Source organism: Denticeps clupeoides, chromosome 15 (assembly GCF_900700375.1).
Source record: "Denticeps clupeoides chromosome 15, fDenClu1.1, whole genome shotgun sequence".
Taxonomy (NCBI): domain Eukaryota; kingdom Metazoa; phylum Chordata; class Actinopteri; order Clupeiformes; family Denticipitidae; genus Denticeps; species Denticeps clupeoides.
This window is the reverse complement of record NC_041721.1, coordinates 21,344,466-21,365,297: the sequence shown is the minus strand read 5'-3', so window position 1 is coordinate 21,365,297 and position 20,832 is coordinate 21,344,466. Positions and strand designations below refer to the sequence as shown.

The following is a 20,832-nucleotide window of genomic DNA, read 5'->3' as shown; positions in this document are numbered from 1 at the left end:
TACCCTCTTGTCCCCTAGCAGGACACGTAACCCTGAGTGTCTCCAGGGGGGGACTGTCCCTGTAACTACTGACTGTAAGTCGCTCTGGATAAGGGCGTCTGATACAGGCGGTAATAAATGTACTATTCTACTTTCCTATAACAGCGGTAGTTTTATGAGGTTGGCCAGGATCCCAGGATGGGTTTCAGGTCACCCTACTGCTCAGTTTTAGAAAGATAGCTTTACTGTGGCCCTATTGCTGTGGAGAAAACACTTGAGAAGTTAAATATTACATGTAATAACACTATGAAATGAGTAACAGTATTGACAGAATGATTTAATAACCATCAGCAAACATTTACAAAACTGGTGTGCAGAGCGGCTAGCATAGCCCACATGAAAACAATATGCAAAATATGAGCATCATCAGAGCAATGGGGTTATGCTGCTGGATCATTACTCCTCTTCCTGAAAGTGAAAGCACCCAGGCGGAGGTCGGAGGTCACTTCTTAGCTGTGGTGGAGCGTGCGCGGTTGAGGCGGTCGACTAGGCCTCGGTCAGTGGTGGACAGGCAGCGTGACAGGACCATGCTGATCTCCGCCTCGCTGCGGCGCTCTATAGCAGCCTCTGCTGCACCCTCCAGATCCCTGCAATAAAGAGAGAGAGCAGCATAAACCTGATATTCCAATAAACACGTACACTCACCCCACACACTCACCCCACGGCCAAGTGGGCTTTGACCTTCTGTTCAGGAGTCACTCTGGAGATGTACTTCTTGGCCTCAGATTTATTGTGCTTTTTCACACACACCTCAACAAACGGCTGAAGGCAGAAGGACACAGAGGAAAAGAAGTTCTCAGATCAGAACCAGGAAATTAATAATGGATAGATACACTTTATAAGGAAAAAGGAACAAATTCATATAAAAATTGAACAAGTGATTCCAGTTGGTATTTTTCACGTTTGTAGGCGCTGAAAAGTATTACTTTATTCATATTTTGACATCAAGTGCATTGAACGTATCCTTTTCAACCGGAAGACATGCTAGGTTATCAAAAGCATTTATTTAGCAAAAACCCTGAAAAAATCTTGATATTAAAAGAACTAGAATGGAGAATTCAGGTGTTCTTAATATGAGCGGATTCAGATGATGCATTTAAAAACACTATAAACCTGATTTCCATTCTGGAAAAATGATGCGTACAGATGCTTGCTGATTGTGGACTCACTGCAAGCACTTCTGATATGACACTTTATTAAAAAACTATAGGTTTGTAAAATCTAAATTAAAAAAAAAAATTGCTGGTTGTGGAACTGAAATAAGTGGTCTGCTTTCGCTCAGCCATGAAAATGCATACATTAACTACCGCCACACACACAGAAATATAAAACATTAAGAATTATATATTAACATATTTTATTGTAAAACTGGTTGTTGGAACCACACTGAATTTAACCAGATAAACATATGGGGCTTTGGCCTTTTCTTGTCCGTCTTCCATGGGTGTTAATTTTGCACTCCAGTATCAACACCCATCCTGCAAACCAAGGATCACCCCAATGGAAAGGAATAGACACTTTAGTGCACACATTCGATTTGTATTTAAAAAAAAATATATATATATATATAGACAATATTATGCATGTATAAAATGAAATGTGCTTAATTTGGATGCAGCCCCTTCCCCCTTTAACCAGGTGTGAGACTTCAGCCCAGCAGCAGCAGTAAGCAGGCACGCCTGTCATGGCTGCCCTCTGCTCACTCGGGGTGATGGGTTAAAGGCAGAGGACAAATTTCACTGTGTGCACCGTGTGCTGTGCTGCTGTGTCACAATGACTATCCCTTCACTTTTTTTATACGAGTATTGCAGCCTGCTGAGCGGTATTTAAGGTGGAACTGACTATTCGAATATGGAGCAGAGCTGTAATACTCTGACCCTTTTAAGGATCTGGCTCTCCCGAGTCACTTGAGTCAGTATTGCCAAATCGACAGCTGTGAGTCAACTGAAGTATTAAAATGTCTTGTGATGAGAATGAATCACTTTCAATGGGGTAAGATTGTTCTATTATTTGTTCTAAATTACCATGGCAACCTGACCTAGCCACCCAGTCACACAAGTTAGTGACAGAAATGACCGATATAATCAAGCCTAAAGCCCGAAGGCAAAGGGTAACATTACAAAATATTGTGGGTCTAGTAATTATCTTCATAATAGTTTTAATGTTGGGTCTTATAATTAGCCTTTAATTTATATTATTCCAGATGAGGTTCTGGATCACCACCAATATTTTATCAGCTTTTCACTGTCCTAATACCCACATTGCCCAAAAATTTCATCCAAATAAAAGTTCTTAAGAGTTATATTGCACACAGACAGACAAATAAATAATCTGCCCAAATGTGTGAATGGCTTTAATATTTTTTTTCCTCAGATATTGTGGTTGTGGGGTGTGAAATAAAGGCAGTGAGGTCAATTGAGGAATTGGGCTACATTCTTTCAGCTAATAAAGTCTAATCAGTGATGCGTGTATGAACAAGTCTGTGGAACTCTGTGCTTTACTCTACGGCTGTTCTGAATGCTCCTTCCGCTCATATGAACGATTAAGGTGATTTGATTGGTGGATTCACTCATTACCATCGTTCAGGGAGCACTATGAAAAGACACCACAGGATCCATGGACTCGGGTTATGAGCGCTAACCCAGATCTCTGAGTGATTCCGACTCGGATCCGTGGACTCAGGTTTGGAATGCTGCGTACTCTGTGCGCGATTCAGATGGTTATGCAACTTTCATGGTAGTAATTGATGTTTTAATGATTATAGACATGGTGTAGTAAGGACTCAAAGGAACTGGTTCAATGGAGACTTCAGATTCACGATTCATGAGTTATTTAATGGGTAATTAACCCGGGTGAGTCATGAATCACACAGCACTAATAAGGAGCTACTTCAACATCGTGAGCTGGTTATTAGATGCCGCCCCATCCCTCTGGGGCCCTTACTCACCACAAACGGGGAATAGAAAAACGATTCTATTGCAATCATGATGTCAGGGCAGGATGGGCGCGCAAAGAAACATGAAAATAAATTGGCAATGCCAGTGATGCAGCCCATATCAATCAATATTGCCCAATCAAAAACCATCATTGATTAGAATAGAAGAAAACATGGAGGGTATTGGTACTGACTGCTTGCCATACATGACCGATCCTTTACTGTGCAAGCCACTGTAAAAACCCGTCAGGTTCAGGTTCCATCAGCACCTAATGCGCCACCTGGTGGACAACTAATGCAGTTATAATTATGGTAAATTATTTGAGCAGTTCGGTACCAATCTATAGGAGCCTCAGTGAGTAGGGTAATCAGTTTGTTAGCAAAGTGCGCACTGCATTATGGGACCTATATTCTGTGTGTTATCAGTACTTTAAGATGGCCAAGTGGAGGTCAGGAGAGCCGAGCAGTGTAAGGTCGCAGTCTCTTCTGGAGGCCTGGGTTCGAATCCCAATCTGCCAAGGTGCCACTGAGGAAGGCACCCCTCCGAAAGTACTTTTGTTTGAAAGTATTTATTTTGTTTCTGGCTAGCATTAATATCGCATAACGGAAAAATTTTGTGAAACTGCCACAATGCAATCCATGACTATGGCACCAATGTAACCACCCATGTGGTACAAAGAAGGTGCCCTAAGATGAAAGTAATTTACTTGTCCATTCATCATATATTATTATTAATAAAAATTATGTTTCGGTTCTGAATGAACCAAAATGAAAAACATTTCACTTTTAATACATGAAACACCCTGCCATAAATCTCCTGCCATACCAGGTAGCCAATTGGGGATTTCTTGCTCTTAGCGAACTTCTCCAGCTCATCCCAGTCCTCCTTGTCAGCCAAAGCAGTGATCTTCAGCCACCAGTACCTGAGAGGACAAACACAGACACCCTGGACCTCTGAAGCAACCAGACAGAGCAGCAGAGATGCTCTTCTCGTGCTCAGTCTCGCCAGAACTCACCTCTTGTCGGGGACTCTGAAGTCTTTGTAGAGCTGCTCGGCGGGTTTGTTTAGGCCAACAGAGAGCAGCACGCGCAGCGTGTCCTGTAGACTCAAACCCAGCAGCTGCTCACCCTTCTCTTCCTCAAGGCGTCGCTGGAAACGCAGCAGGCGCATCTCCTCGTCTGTGGCCTGGAGAGGAAGATTTAACAAGGCAGTGGAGGAAAGGGAACATCATATGAATTGCCGGGCTGTAGTCAGATAGATTATATACAGGAACACAAGATGGCGCCAGTGCTCACAGCTTGCATCTTGTCTCTGGTTGTATGTATGTTGTCTTTATTGCAGCAAACTCTCTAGTCGTGTACGATCGCCTGACACTCCAGGATTTTAGACAGATCCTGGCCGGCATGCCGAAATACCTCCTCCGCATTGCTGGCCTACCCACCCGCAGAAAGCGCAGGTGCCGAGGGAAACGCAACAGGAAGAATGAAGCCTGCAGATGGCCAGCTCTACTAGCTGGTCTACCGGAGAACGGAAGATCTGGTGCCCTCATCCCTATGGCAGAAACGGAGTGAACCACCACAATCTTTGGCCACAAACTAGGGCCTCACCAGTGGATCATAATGCTGCTCCAGCCTATATAAGGATGGCTCTGGTGAACGCCAACAAAACCTTCATTCTAAAAGAATTCTTCACATAACAGAAACACCGGTGGGACTAGTGTCTTTACTGAACCACGGCTTGTACTTAAACTTGCCAAGCACAGCTAGGATTTACCGCAATAAATATGACTGTAAATATACTGCATTGGCAGCGTCCTAATCCAGCTTTGAAATAAACTTGTTTGAACTGGGGACTATATATATTAATGTGATACATATTCCTCCTAAATACAGCAATTTCATCTGTTATCTAAATGGTCTGATTGTTAAACATGACCAAATTCTTATAGTTGGTGATTTTAATGTTCACATGTGTGGCCAAAGATTTTTTAAATCTTATTGACTCATTTACCCTTGTACAGTGTGTGTCTGGCCCCACACAGGAGAGGGGGGACGCTCTTGATCTTATTTTAACTAGTGGTCTAACTGTTTGTAACCTTGGTGTTTGTGATTATGAATCTTCCGACCACACCTCTTTTTTATTTGATCTCATCTCTATGTGTAACAGTGTTCAAGCTTTGATTCAGCAGGAGTTTATTCTGAATTAGAATCAGTCAATTCTGACATGGAGGTAATGTCCTCTGATTTTGACTCGATTTGTCAGTTTATCCTTGATTCTGATTAACCCTTGATTAACCACTAAGGTTAATATGTGCCTAGCCTAGACACGAGCCTTGGCTAAACAGTGCCACACGCTCGACTAGACGCATTTGTAGGAGAGCTGAGTGGAAATGGAATGACGGACTGCAGGTATCAGATCATTAAGAAAAGCTGCCGCAGCAAATCAGAAAAAAAGCAAAAGCTGCAAAAACTAAACATCTCTCTGATAAAATGACCACTAACTCACACCACCACCGGATTCTTTTTAAAACGGTAATTTCAGCCCTTAATGTTTCTCAACGAACTCAGATAGAGAACCAATTAAAAATGTTTGAACTTTTTTATTAATAAGGTCTCAAGTATCAGGTCCAGTTTGTGCCCTGCTGCTTAAGATCCCTCCTTACAGATCGCCTGTCCTGCAGTCTCAGACCAGTTTGACCAGTCACGTTGCAACAACTGGGAGAAATTATTGACCACATGAAGCCCGCAGGCTCTCCCAATGATATTATTCCTCCCCAGATTTGAGATGTTGGGTTTACTATTATTATTGAAATAATTTGCTGTTTTACCTAGTTTTAACTGTAATTGTATCCTATGTGAGGTTTTGAACTGCATTCTGTACAGCACTTTGGTTGACTGTTGTTTTTAAAGTGCTTTAGAAATAAAATAGATTTTTTTATTGATATTAAAGTGTGTTAGAATAGAGTCATTTTCCTGTCTTGACTCCAGATGTGTGTCACACCTACATCGGATCGAACTCGACTTCGTTTCACCCCGTGGTGTGATTTGTTTGGTCCAGTGTGAACACAGTAATCATACTCGGGTGTGAATTAAAAATAATTAAATATCAAATAGACAGGTGCGGTACCCCAGGTGAGAATGCATACTAAACCAAAAACAGGACCAAACTATTTCACAAGATTTGAGAACAGTGAATTATGGGTAAATGTTGTCGGCTTCCAGTTTTTACTCGTGTTGTTCCTATGGCAGAGAGATTGCAGAGTTGTTGCGTGATTTGTATTTTTCCCTGTGAGAGAGGGAACTGAACCAAGAGGAAAATAAAATGTTAAGATGTTAAACCCAGAAGAGATCATTCACAATCCAGAGGCTGTAATACGAGTAACCTTACTAATAACCTCAAACAAAGGTGGTAGGAGAGTTGTGGAAGTGACAGTCTGTTGTAAGGAAGGCTGACCTTAACACTGGCTCTCTCTAGACTTTCTGGCCCTGAATACCCCCCAACAGTCTCATCACAGACATCTACCACCCTGCTGGAGCCCTGGGATCTTTCATGCTGACAATACTCCCTCACAGTCCTTGAGGGACATCCAAGCTCACTGCTACCTCCTTCCAAGATGTCCTCATAATGACATGAATGGTCAGCAATATTTTTGTGATCCAAACTCAATTATGGAAAAACAAAGATTGTCTTGGTTCATGCTGTTAATTTACAAAGGTTGTTAGAATCAGTGAGACCGAGAGAGAATGTATTGAGGTATCAGACCTTGGCAGCAAACTCATTCTTGGCCTTGTTGTATTCATCCACCGCACTCTGGAGAAGAGATAAACGTGCCTCCAACCTCTACAAAACACACATACACACACAGCAGGTCATTTTACAGTTAGATCCACATCCACACATGCATATACATTTAAGATTTTTATCATAGTTATACCAGTATAAATGCATCCTGAACTGCTCTGTTTTTGATTGTGCATAAAAAAAAAAAAAAAAAAAGCACATTTTTATTTTCAAAAAGAACTGACAGACATGACTGGGTGGTGACACAGTATGAACCAGAATGTAATGTTAAGTAAAATAAAATAAAATATTGATTAATAGTGCAGATATTCCAGTTTTAAAGTGCATTGATTGTGCAATAACCGGCCTAGCAGATTCAGGGTTGAATTCCTGAGTTCTTTTCTATGTCCTCTGCTTATACATAAGCAAGAGGTAATTATTTAATAAATAAAAAAAATTATAATAAATTAAGCACAAAGAATTATCAAAATATTTTAAGAAAGGTGTACTACATATAGTAGTATATAGGAACTGGTGCAGAAACAAATTTGGCTTGTGTTGTTGCATTTTTAACTACAAGTTCATCTCCTCCTTGAACCGTTACCTTATCATGGTTGAGGAGTATGAGATCCCTAATGATCCTAGGAGCTATGTTGTCTGGGGCCCCTGGTAGTGTCTCCAATGACAAATTGGTCTTAGGTAAATGGTGACACAAAGAACGGTTCAGAAGATCTTTCATGGAAGGAAAAACAAAGAGTCTGAGTATCCGGCCCTGAGAGTTACCATGGTCCCACCCTGGAGCCAGACCTGGGGTTGGAGACCGTGGGAGAGCACATGGTGGTTGGGCTTTCACCCATGGGGCCCGGCCGTGCCTGGCGCGAACCGGATACATGGGCTCATCCAACTGTGGACCCACCACCCACAGGAAGAACATTTTTCGGTTTCGGTGCAATATGGATCGTGTGGCAGACCGAGGCTGGAGCTTTGCCGGTCCGATCTCCGGAACAAAGAAACTGGCTATTGGGACATGGTACATCACCACTCTAGCAGGGAAGGAGCTGGAGCTTGTGGAAGAGGTTGAGCAGTACCGGCTAGATATAGTCGGACTCACCTTGACACATAGCATTGGCTCTGGAACCCAAGTCCTTGAGAGAGGTTGGACACCCTCCTTTGCTGGAGTTGCTCTGGGTGAGAAGCGGAGGGCTGGGGTTGGCTTTTTGTTCTCAGCCTGTTTTTTGGAATTAGCGCAGCTCAGAGTACCCACCGTTTTTGTAGGCCCTGGGATGAGTGCTACACTGGGGACTCCATTGTCCTGCTGGGGGACTTCAACGCTCATGTGGGCAATGACAGCATGACCTGGAGGGGCGTGATTGGGAGGAATGGCCTGCCGGGGCAGTGGTGACCTAGTGGTTAAGGAAGTGGCCCCGTAATCAGAAGGTTGCTGGTTCGAATCCCGATCTGCCAAGGTACCACTGAGGTGCCACTGAGCAAAGCACCGTCCCCACACACTGCTCCCCGGGCGCCTGTCATGGCTGCCCACTGCTCACTCAGGGTGATGGGATAAATGCAGAGGACAAATTTCACTGTGTGCACTGTGTGCTGTGCTGCTGTGTATCACGTGTGACAATCACTTCACTTCACTTTCAGATTTGAACTCGAGTGGTGTTTTCGTTATTGGACTTCTGTGGAAGCTACAGTTTGGCTATAACGAACACCATGTTTGAACATAAGGATGCCCATCGGTACACCTGGTACCAGGGCAGCCTAAATCACAGGTCGAAGTGAAGATTGACTTTGTAGTCGAATCATCTGACCTGTGGCCATGTGTTTTGGACCCTCGGGTGAAGAGGAGCGGAGCGGTCAACTGATCACCACCTGGTGGTGAGTTGGATCAGATGGCAGGGGAAGATGCCATGTAGACCTGGCAGACCCAAACGTATAGTGAGGGTCTGATGGGAACTCCTGGCAGAAGAACCGGTCAAGATGGTCTTCAATTCGCACCTCCGGCAGAGCTTTGACCGTATTCCGAGAGCAGTGGGGGACATGGAGTCAGAATGGACCTTGTTCTGCTCTGCAATTGTTGAGGCGGCTGTTGCTAGCTGTGGTTGCAAGGTAGCCAGTGCAAGTCATGGCGGTAACCCCCATACCTGTTGGTTGATACCAGAGGTTAGGTGATCGGTCAGGCTGAAGAAAGAGGCCTAAAGAGCATGGCTGGTCTGTGGGTCTCCAGAAGCAGGAGACAGGTACCGGATGGCCAAGTGGGGTGCAGCAGTGGCAGTCACCAAAATCTCGGGCGTGGGAGGAGTTCGGTGAGGCCATGGAGAAAGACTACCGATCGACTCCAAAGAGGTTCTGGCAAACCACCCGATGCCTGAGGAGAGGAAGCAACTCACTCACACTGTTTACGGTCTGGATGGGAGCTACTGACGTTGACTGGGGCTATACTCAGGCGGTGGGATGAATACTTTGAAGAGCTCCGCAATCGCAGTTCCTTCCGAGGAGGAACCAGGGCTGGGATACCTGGGTATGGACTGTCCAATCTGAGGGGCAGATGTTGCTGAGGTAGTCAAAGGGGAGGTGGATGAGATCCATCCTGGGTATCTCGTGGCTCTGGATGATGTAAAGCTGTCATGGTTGACATGTCTCTGCAACACTGCGTGGACATCGGGGGTGGAGTGGCAGACTGGGGTGGTGGTCCCCGTTTTTAAGAAGGGGGACCAGAGGGTGTGTTACAACTAGGGGGATCACACTTCTCAGCCTCCCTGGAAAGGTCTACTCCAAGGTAGTCCGGTTGATAGTTGAATCTCAGATTGAGGAGGAGCAATGTGGTTTTCGTCCTGGCCGTGGACTGTGGACCAGCTCGTTACCCTTGCTATGGTGATTGAGGGGGCATGAGAGTTTGCCCAACCAATCCACATGTGTTTTGTGGATTTGGAGAAGGTTTATGACCGTGTCCCCAGGGGCACCCTATGGGGGGCGCTCCAGGAGTATGGAGTGAATGGCCTTTTGTTAAGGGCCATCCAGTCCCTGTACCAGAGGAGAAGTTTGGTCCGCATAGCCTGCAGTAAGTCAGACCTGTTCCCGGTGAGGATAGAAACTCCTCCCGAGTCTCTCAGTCCTGGCCATGACAAGTCTTTTGGCTGATTTTGTTTTGTCCTTAATAACTTTGATGGCCCGGGTCCTACATCTCTTGATGTAAATGTACTGCAGAGAACGAAGAAGTGACCTGCAGCAGCGTTCCGCCACACGGATCACCCTCTGTAGGGCTTTGTGATCCTGTTACCAAACCATGAAGTGGGGCTCTGTGTCAGGATGCAGCCACATACTCCACAGCGGCAGTATAGAAAGTCTTTAGGACGGCTGGAGACATCTTGGAAACATACCTTTTCCTTGTAGCTGGCCTTCACATAGAAGCTTCCCAGTTCTTGATGGTCGTCATCTTGATTGAAAAGGTCTTTTATTGTGTCCTGTTCCTGGTGCTTACAGAACTACACACAAACATTAATTGTTACACACAATTAATTGTGCTACATACAAACTATTAATCATTAAAATGAACTCACTTGTCTGTAGAGACTCAAGGCCACTGGCTGGTTCCTCAGGGTCATGAAGAAATCACCACGGTTCATCTCATTCTTCAGGTAGGTGACCACAGTGTAAACTGGGAACACACAGATAAGGTTATTTCCGTTTCCAATATCAAATAGTTTCATATGTATCAATATTTTGTTGGACCGCCCATAGCCTTGACTGGGAATCAGCAGGTTTAAAATAGGCAAATTTAAGACTTTTAAAACGAGATTTTTAAAGCCACTTTGTTCAAATTTACCACAGGCAAAGAGCATGTGATCACCTTACAAATAGTCCTTTCCAAACATTTACTGGAAGTAAAAAAAAAAAAATCACAGACAGATAATTGCTCTACAGAGCAGGAAAGTGCCTGTATTTCACAAGTAAACAGTGATTACATGAATGTGAATCAGTGTTGGTTCTAGACAAGTGTAAAATAGGAAATCCCAAGTCCAAGGCAGGCCTGTATCATTGGGGGATGTTTCAGCTTGACAAACAAGCCAGCAAATGGCAAGGCAGAGACATAAAGGACAAATCTTGATTGGTCTGTGGGAACGTTTTGGAAGTCAAATGTATAAAAGAATTTTCTTTTCTGGGCTGAGGTCTCCTCAGATGGCGGCGTGCAAGGTCGCAACAGCCACACCGGGTCCGTAACATGCGTGGCAGTGGTGGCCGAGCGGTTAAGGAAGTGGCCCCCCATAATCAGTGTCTTAAGTGTCTTGCTCAGAGACACAATGGTAGTAAGTGGAATTTGAACCTAGGTCTTCTGGTTCATAGGAAAGTTGATGGAAAAAGTATGCAAGTAAACCCATGTGATGCAAGTAAACCCATTTTTCTTTGTTAATAAATCTGAAAAACGGTCAACAATTCTGTGTTTTTCTGTCAATATGGGGTGCTGTGTGAACGTAATAAACTTAAATCATTTTAGCAAATGGCTGCAATAGAACAGAAATATTTAAGGGGGTCTGAATACTTTCCGTACCCACTGCATGTTAAAAGTGAAGTGATTGTCACCTCAGTGGCACCTTGGCGGATCGGGAATCGAACCGGCAACCTTCTGATTACGGGGCCGCTTACTTAACCGCTAGGCCACCACTGCCCCACCACTGTTATATATGCGATCACAAATGACATTTCAACATTTAATACAACATGTGAAAACTTTTAACCAATCACGAAACTAATTTACAAGCAGCAAATCATATGGAATGGATAGGTACTAAAGATCAGAAGTTTGTGTTTCCTGACCGCTCATTTACTGAACGATCTTGACCAGACTGAAATGATAGACATCATTTCTCAGTTCAGTGGTATAATATATTGTCGCATCAGTTCATGTACTCATAATATAAATCACATAATTTTGAGTTCATGTAATTGCATGATCTGACCCATAAAGGTCAGTGCACCATGACCGGTGAATTACTGACAGACTGAAGGCTTGTTTAATTTGATTTAAATAAAAATAAATTTTTCCCTCCTGACTAGACTATTCCTGGTTCAGTACTAGAGAAAACTTTGATCCTTTAATTGGACCCTTCTAAAACCGAGTATCATCTTTTCCATATAATAAGATGCTACTCACTGCATCAGTTTGGGTTAAATATCTTGTTGAAATATAATCAGTAATTATCAAGTGGGAGCCTCTTACCTATTTACTTTGTTACATTTTTTTGTATTTAAATCTATAAAAATATATTGGAAAAGTCTGGTGCCTATCAATATCTCAATATATGAGCCATATGGCATGACTGGTGGAAAAGCAAACAGCCAGTTTGAGAAGGTTTGCACCTTGTTTCAGAAACAGGTGCATCAATGGAGGGGTTTAAGGTGAGAGGAATGTACCCAGGTCAGTGTCTCCACTCTCAATGGCTTTGCTCAGAGCCAGTTGGCTTCTCTTCATCTTCAGTAACAGAGGAACCTGCTCACCAGATCTTGGTTCAAACTCCAGTAGCTGCAGAGGGAGACCAGGAGAGGCAGAATGAAAGAACATGAAGGAATGAATACATGTGACCTATGGTGATATGTGGCTACACAAAGAGCAGGGAAAGTGTTGTGTTGTGTGTAAGAAGCACCTTGATGGCGAGCTCGGTGCGACCACACTCGTACGCTTTACTGGCGATCTCAGAGTAGGAGATTCCTGCCGCCTCCGCCAGCTTGACACTCACTGCACGAGCTATGGCTTCATCAGACTCCTCCTTCTGCTGAACCTGACAAAGAAAGAAATGGATGGATGACAACTTTCCTTCATCAGTCCAAAGGATGTCTCTCATCACAAAATACTTACATTTACTGTACATATAATATGAGTTAAAAATCACACAAGACACACACACACACACACCTTGCAGCAGGCCCAGTGCTTCAGTACTCTGCTCACTCCCTGGTACTCGGGGGTTTTAAGGTAGCGGCAGATCTCTATGGCCAAAGGGTAAAGCTTACGGTACACCAGCCTATGGGACACACAAACACACACTCTACATAAAACAAGTTCACAACAAATGCCCAGCTGAAACATCTAGTGGACACAGTGACGAGTGTTACCTGTCAATGAGAACCTGGCAGGTCATTTGCTTGTATCTGAAAGAAGGTTAGGACACATACTGTACTATGCAGAACCTTACTAGACACATACACAGGCACACCTTAATACGAGCAGTGTTTAACCCTGTCTGAGAGTGTGTGTGAGGGTAAAAAGGATACTGTGTGTGTGTGAGGGGGATTCCCACGGTGTAGGAGCGCACAGCGTTGAGTACCCGTAGGTCTCTGCACATGATTACAAAATACTCTGCAGGAAAGTTGCTCAGAAAACACTTCCCAAATGAAGCTGCCTGAAACGTGAACGAGAGAGAGAGTTAATGACCGGAATCCATTTCAACACTTCCTCATAATAATAATAAGAAGAAGAAACAGTTCAAACGGGCTTGTAGGAAGAGAGGCTCTTCAAATATTTTTGTATTGTGGTGGTGCAGTCTTTTCCAGTCATTTGGGGCAGTGGTGGCCTAGCGGTTAAGGAAGCGGCCCCGTAATCAGAAGGTTGCCGGTTTGAACCCCGCCAATGACATTTGCCGCATTGACTTCAATTTCTTTTTTTGAGAAATCAGTTAACGATAATAAGGTAGTTACAATTAAATTAATTAAATCATTATTCCTCTTCTAATTTAATTTGTCACAAATGTAAATGAATACATATTAACTGAGCAAATATTTCTTACCAATCTGGCAACACTGGAGGGTGGCTCAAAATGCTTTCAAAGAAATGTTTTCAGGGAGATTTTCCTGGTAGTGGGCTTGGTCCCAGCATATGTGCCAGTGAATGGTAGAGAATAGCTTGTTTGTGTATTTAGCTATGAATGCATGTATATGATGCGTGCACACGCACGCACGCACGCACACACACACACACACGCATCCGCCCCTTCTCACACGGTAAATTAGTAAAGAAGTCTGGTCAAGCCTGAATATCTCTGACTGACGGTTTAGAATATGACAGAATCCAGGCCTGTGTGTGTATGTGTGTCTCACCCTCAGCAGTATTTTCTGTGTCTCTATGTCATGCTCATGTCCTGCTGCTTCCACACACTGCCTCACTGCTTCTCCCAGAAGGCTTTGCTCCTTTATCTCCCGCAGGTACTCGTCAGCTTTCTGACTCTCCTTCTGCAGAGAGAAACACACTCAGATATTCATTTGCATTCTCTTCCACACACACACACACACACACACACACACATACACACATTACCTCATACTCCTTGTGTGCTTCCAACAGTAAGGCTCCCGGTGCCATGGAGGCAATTTTAAAAATCTCCTCACATGCAGCTGTGGAGACACAAGGCTGAAATTAGGTGTGTTTGTGTGTATGTGTGTGCGCGTGTGTACCAACCTGGCACTTCCTGCAGCAGCTCATGGTGTGTGCTGCTGATGATGCGAACCCCATCTAACTCTGGCACCAATACTGACTCCTCATCCAGATGATACCCATAACAGAGGTTAAAGGTTAAACTCCAGTGAAACTTGACCTTGACGAGTGTGTGAGTCCTCTGTACATCGGTTAATGCCGACTCAGATCAAGTGAGGGGGAAAAATAAGGAGTGAAATAGACTTGGAGGATACTGAATGGTTTCCTTACACTCCCCAGCCACCAGGAGGTGCCGTTCCCACATCATCACAACTGAGGGCTGATGGCTCTTGGGCCTCCGACACCTGAAAGCAAAAAAGAACGTGAAGTGATTGTGAAACACTGCAGCATGGTACACAATGACACAACAAAATGCGTCCTCTGCTTTTAAACCATCACCCATAGTGAGCAGTGGGCAGCCATGACAGGTGCCCGAGGATGCAGTCAGTGGCACCTCAGTGGCACCTTGGCGGATCAGGATTTGAACCGGCAACCTTCTGATTACGGGCCCGCTTCTACCACTGCCCCAAATAGAGGCAATTTAAAATTCGGATGGGTTTTAAAAGAAGATGAAGTGGGTATGTCTGGCCAGGGGCATGTCCCTGACTTCTGACAGTGACAGAGAGTTCAGTGACAGACTCATTTCAGGATATTTTGGAACCTACCAGACCATCTGCTTCGGGGGAGTCTTGACTTTCGTCTCCACTTCACTCAGTTTCTCCTGTAAACACAATGCAAACTTGATAATGATCTACACTGACAACACAACCACTCAGGGTTGCAGACGCTACGGGTGATGAAATGAATCGTATAATGTATGCAGCGCGCCGCAGTGCAGAACACAATCCATTTTACCACAGTGACATTGTTTGGTGATTTTATGACGGAGGTTTAAAAATTCTTGGTAAAAAGTAGTTCTGAGATCTGAGACAGTGCCTCTCCTGGTAAAAGTTTCACACTGCATGGCGCACCACTCGGCGGCCTTATTCTCGCACGGGGTCAAAGTTGAAATTTGTTGAACTTTGACCCCTGCATGCCGTGAATTATTTTCGTGCAACCTAGAATCCAAGCAAGGGCACGGGTTCTATCCCGAAGTGGGAGTGGAGGAAAAGCTGACTGTGATGAATCGGTAATAAAAAGGTATTGATAATCGTAATCGAATTGAAGGTTTCCATCACGCACGCAGACGCAGACAGATCTATTACCTTCAGGTTGGCAGACCCCATCCAGACGTGTCCAGAGTCAGTGAAGAGTGCAAGGTACTTATAGCTGAAAGACACGCACATCTGAACAATACTGCAGACCTGAGGGGACAAACCTGGTGGGGTCTAAACAACACACACACACACACACACACACACACACACACAAATAGAGACATGCACAGAAAGAATTAAATGCCTGTCTCGGTCTGCTGATCCAGGCACTGACTGGTAAACGTGTAGAATGTTAGACCTTACTTACAATTTGTGCCCCAGCTGTGACTGGAGTGTGAGCGTGTGAGTGTGTGTGTGTGTGTGTGTGTGTGTGTGCCTCACCACTGCAGAGCAGGCTGTATTATCCAAGATGAAGAGGTCAAGTCCGCTGGCCAGCAGTACTTTACTCTGCCGGTCCTGAGTCAGGACTGCCCAGCAAGTTGGAGGACCTTGTAGACCTGGAGGAAATTGTGGGGAAATCCTCATGATGCTCTACTAAATACACACCACTACAGCTGGAATAGTGTGTGTGTGTGTGTGTGTATATATACCTGGCACCTCAGGCAGTCGGCGCAGTTTCAAATCGTCAATGTTTGTAGCCAAGGTGAAGCGGAATGCTCCAGTAATGATGGCAATTCCAGTTCCGTAGGGAGAATGGAAAACCTTTGCCTCCAAGACTTGATTCTGCACAACTTCCTGTCACAGATGAAGTGTGTGAGAACTGAACTTTAAATGGTGCATGAAAGGGTCCACATAAATTCAGAAAAGCTTTCTGATTCATTTAATAATGCAACTGAAAATGACATTTCTCCTCTATGCCATAATTACAAATGAAAGTGTGTGTGCTGTGTGTGTGTGTGTGTGTGTGTGTGTGTAAACTCACATTCCCCATGCTGAAGTGTCTTTTGAAGTTTCCAAACAGGTCGTATATGAGCACAGTTCCATCTTCCTGGATACACAATAAATCATCACTGACTGTCCATCCTAGATGCTTGACAACGCCGCTCTTCCACTGCAGAGCGGGAGGAGAACAGAAGAACCACAAAGCAGAAAATCTGATTATGGGAGTACCAGGAACCTTCTGCATGTCACTGCTCACATGTCAAAATGTACCACAAAGCTGGCCATGGAGCATCCAGAAGAGGAGTAGATCTCCAGCTGAGGCCTGGCACTGGGAGAACGTCGCTGAGGTTCCTTCAACAGAGCTGGGACAAGAGAGATCTTTATAATTCACATAACAACAGTACCGGTCTGCACCGGATTAGCCTGGATGTTCAGTGAGATTCATCCAGGAAATTACTGTAGTCAGTTATGCGATATGATGTGAATATATGATTCAGCAAATGACTTCTAAGGGCTGGCCAGTCATGGCCAAACAGGTAAATGAACGGAGGTTAAAAAAAAGAAGCTCTCAGTTCTTTAGAACATTAAAATGACAATTGATTTTGCGATATTAATCCGGTCCTCTGTACCTATCGGTCCCCCGTAGGGAGCAGCGGCCACCAGACAGTCCCTCAGCCCGCTGCTCAGCCTCCAGCCCATCTCATACACTTCTGTCTTCCTGTAAAACACACACACGGGTCGTTCATGAGGAACCAGGCAGCCCGACACTCATGTCATGTGACCTGGCACCTGACCCGCTGTAAACACCTGTAAAACGCCTCGCCCAGCGGGTTCCACGTCGCGGTCACGAACGCCATGGCGTCGCGTCGCGTCTCTCCTTCTCTCCTCTCCTCTCCTCTTCTCTTCTCTTCTCTCCCCTCCTCTCACACACACAGCAGCTGCTGTTCCGCTCCACGCACAGTCCCAACTCGACTCTTCCGTCTGGCCTGCTTCTCGCCAGCAGACGGTGTGTCTGGCGCCACCTGCTGTCCTGGAGGAAGATCTGCAGGTTGCGCAGAGCGGCCGGAGGAAGGCGCTCATGGTCCCATCCAGCCCTAAAACTCCGCTGCAGTCTTAATGACCCTATTCACGACAGAAGTAATTACCCCCAATAATTACCGTAATTCAACACATCAAACCAGCCTTACAGAGGAAATCTCCACCTTGACTCCAATTAAAACCCAATCAAAATCCAGCTCCTTTCTGTAGGATCAAGGTTAGTAAAGGGGGATTCGAGACCACAATAAAAGCACTATAATTAAAATTTAATTTCAGACCCATTGTTATTTTTTGCATGTGTAGAATACTAAATGGATTTTCTCTTGTGGCCCTTTCATTAGTAACTGAATAAAAGAAAACCACCCAACTGCGTCTGTCCCATACCTCACACTACCAGTCCCAGAATAGAGCATATATGAACATGAAATAATCATACATGCAGAAAATGTTGTATACAGTGGACTGGACAAACAAACCTTCTTAAACATGATGAGTGGCTGACCTCATCAATCAAGGAGATGTTTAAGAAGCACTGCTGTGGACTTAACCCTCCAACTCCATCCAGTTCTGAAGGTTCAACCATTCAAAAGTATTTTTAAATAATTGATATAAAAATATCTAAGTCAGTTTTATTTTTCTCACTATATCTCACTATATACAAGTACACAGAGAGACAAAATTGTGAAGCTTCAGGGATGCAAAAAACGTAGTGCAGTTTAAAATAACACACAACACAACACGACAAAGCACATTGTGCACTGACCCATAATACATTGCAGGTTGAGACAAACAAGACGAGCAATATGACAATATAGCAGTATATGACAGTATATAATATAGTTACGGGGGAGGCCAGTGGGCGCATTAGCAGAAGGCTGGGGAGTGCTTGCGTGTGGGGGCACAGTAGGGCATTGGTCCATGGGACCGTACAGCAGCAATAGGAGCACATGGTGGAATTAATAGTACAGTCTTTACCATAGCTTGAGTGTTGGAGCAGGGAAGCGGGCCCCGTAATCAGAAGGTTGCCGGTTCGAATCCCGATCCACCAAGGTGCCACCGAGGTGCCACTGAGCAAAGCACCGTCCCCACACACTGCTCCCCGGGCGCCTGTCATGGTGCCCACTGATGGGTTAAATGCAGAGGACACATGTGTCACCGTGTGCTGTGCTGCAGTGTTTCACAATCACTTCACGACAACATTGATATCCAAAACAGCGGGCACACAAGGGCCATTCTAAAAGATTGGTCGGCGTGAGGCGTTGGTCAGTAGGCAGGAAAAAGGCCAGCAGCAAAAACAGGAAGTTCGAAGAGGACATGCAAATTCACTAAAATGAAAAAGAAAAATCGTCCATTTCAAGCAGACCATTGTTTTCAACGTTACATATTGCAGCGGGGTGTTTTCTAACAAATCTGGCAATGGTGCAGGCACCAGTGTCACAACCCATCAACGTGGTAACTGCTGTACAAAGTCAGCAAGGCAACTGAAGCATTGCATTATGGGATGTGCAGGACTTAATATCGCTGGGCCATAATAAAAGATTTCTCCTCTGATCCCATCACAGCATCACAGTGAGAGGTTGTAAAATCACTAGTAATCAGTAGTTTATTGAAGAATATACAGAACACATTACATTTTATACAGATACAAGTGCAGGTAAATCTAACATCTGTGGAAATTGCAAAATGTTTTAATAATAACAAAAACTTGATTGAACATCTAATTTAATCTATGGAGAAAAAAGGCACTGGCATGCTCACAAACTTCCTCTCAATCTCTCCTATCAGTTTTCTCCCATGAGGCCCTCATCCTTGATCATTGTTTTTTGTCAGTCATTTTAAGTTTGTTGAAAAGTTATAGGACATGAGTTAAAGGACATGATTCATTTCACATAAATGATTCATTTCAGAGTGATTAATGAGACAGTGGGGTACATCTATAAAAACCACTGCAACTGTCAACAGTGACACATGAGTATAACGCCTCCTACTGGTGATATTGATGACTCCCAGTGACACCGGCCCACCGTGTCCTGGTGTTGATTGTACTTTTATTTAAAGTTTGAGGTTGACCCCGTGATGTCAGTAGTAATGAGCGGCTGTGAGCAACCGAGACAGGAAGCTCCCCCGTTCTCTCATCCCCGTCCTCTCTGCCATGTTCTTCACAATGTGGAAGGCGGAGCCTGCGACCGGGCCCCTGAGGTCCGTTTGTAGCCACACCTCTGTCTCCTCAGTCTTATAAAATTACGATGGGAAAAGAAAGAGGTAGAGATTGCAGGGAAAAGCAATTTAGCGGCGCAGCGGCTTAGGAAAGTCATTTCAGAGCTTGAGTGTTGTGCTCTCGCTGAGAGAATTTAATTAAACCCCCACCCCCTCCGCCCGTATCCCAGTGCGACTCCTTCTCAAACACTATTCCTCCCCCACCGATAAGTGCCTTGTGTTTTCCATTCAAGTTTTACTTCCATTTTCCTGAAAAGAACTTTCATTGCATACATTTCTCATAGGCAAATGTTTGGAAAGCGTTTGTGCAATGTTCTATGAAACCTGACACCTCACACTTAATTGTCATGTTAAAGATGAACTTTTCCCCAAAGATCAGCAGACTGAAGCAATTTCTTCGATATAACTCCAACGCCACCCGTGTCTCAGTAGGCCTCTCTTGCATGGCTGTGGGAGAGGAATGAGGCAGGAGACAGAAGCAAGAGAAGTTCACGGGGAGTAGAGGAGGATATCTTCACTGTGTGTGATCATCTGGTTGGTGAGAAGATGAAAGGCTGTCAGTGTGATGCTTTTGATGACCCGTCAACCTTCATCAACACAATCAGTTCAATGAGCTAGACATTAATAAAACCCATACACACAAAGTTACAGTAATATTCAATACATTGAATTCATCCCCTCATTCATTACAGTCATATACTGTCCCTTTTAGCATGTTAATATGAAAGGCACCGATCAGACAGCGACCTAGCAGGTAAGGAAAAAGTTGCCGGTTCGAATCTTGAACTACTCAGCACAGTACCGTCCCCACATGCTGCTGACCGGGCGACTTTCATGGCTGCCCACTGCTCAACAAGGGTGATGGTTAAAAGCAGAGGACACATTCTGTTGTGTGCACCGTGTGCTGTGCTGCAATGTTTCACAATGACAATCACTTCGCTTTCACTAGTGTTTTATGAGGCAGGTGGCTGCAGTACCACTTATCTCCAGGTGGTGTCCCTCTCCGCCAGCGGCATGAGCAAGAACATCTCAGGAGATTCCAGGACGACTGTGGAACCTACGGCTGAATCGCGGTGGGATGTTCGCTGCCATTTGTATATAAATGAAATGTCTTCTGTGGGTTATTCAGCATCTCCAGCTCAAAGGGAAACTCATACCAGAATAATCATCAGGACGTGTCTAGCCTGAAGAGAACCCTGAGAACATGTTCTCTTAATGAAGGTTTTCTGGCTGTGTTATGTATCTGATATGGATTTATTAGTGTTATGAGTTGTTAAAATGCTGGAATTAAACTCACAGCAGAGGGGAGCGGTGA

The 20,832-nt window shown here is 44.6% G+C and overlaps 1 protein-coding gene across 2 annotated transcripts; it reads right to left on the bottom strand.

The window, feature by feature from the left end:
* Positions 1-295: 295 nt before the first annotated feature.
* On the bottom strand, positions 296-17,257 carry vps16 (VPS16 core subunit of CORVET and HOPS complexes). Of its 2 annotated transcripts, none has more exons than XM_028953999.1 (24): positions 17,070-17,257; positions 16,892-16,980; positions 16,533-16,624; positions 16,303-16,431; positions 15,971-16,115; positions 15,762-15,877; positions 15,429-15,551; positions 14,889-14,944; positions 14,439-14,528; positions 14,209-14,303; positions 14,068-14,144; positions 13,851-13,982; positions 13,029-13,156; positions 12,870-12,905; positions 12,670-12,778; positions 12,401-12,535; positions 12,171-12,279; positions 10,319-10,416; positions 10,139-10,243; positions 6,738-6,815; positions 3,991-4,160; positions 3,801-3,897; positions 698-801; positions 296-626 (listed from the first exon to the last, which is right to left on the bottom strand). In XM_028953999.1, exons 1-24 carry the CDS (start codon positions 17,117-17,119, stop codon positions 482-484), a joined length of 2,508 nt encoding a protein of 835 aa, XP_028809832.1. In that variant the 5' UTR covers positions 17,120-17,257; the 3' UTR covers positions 296-481. The 2 variants fall into 2 exon arrangements, with proteins under 2 accessions (XP_028809832.1, XP_028809833.1); XM_028954000.1 differs by having other exon boundaries at positions 721-801.
* Positions 17,258-20,832: the final 3,575 nt, after the last annotated feature.

Coding starts and splice junctions, on each gene's coding strand:
- vps16 (XM_028953999.1), bottom strand. CDS start 17,119: ATGGCGTTCGTGACCGCGACGTGGAACCCGCTGGGCGAGGCGTTTTAC. Junction 15,878..15,970: donor CCGACTGCCTGAGGTGCCAG/GTATATATACAC, acceptor AATTTCCTCCAG/GTCTACAAGGTCCTCCAACT. Junction 15,552..15,761: donor ATACAGCCTGCTCTGCAGTG/GTGAGGCACACA, acceptor TGTGTTGTTTAG/ACCCCACCAGGTTTGTCCCC.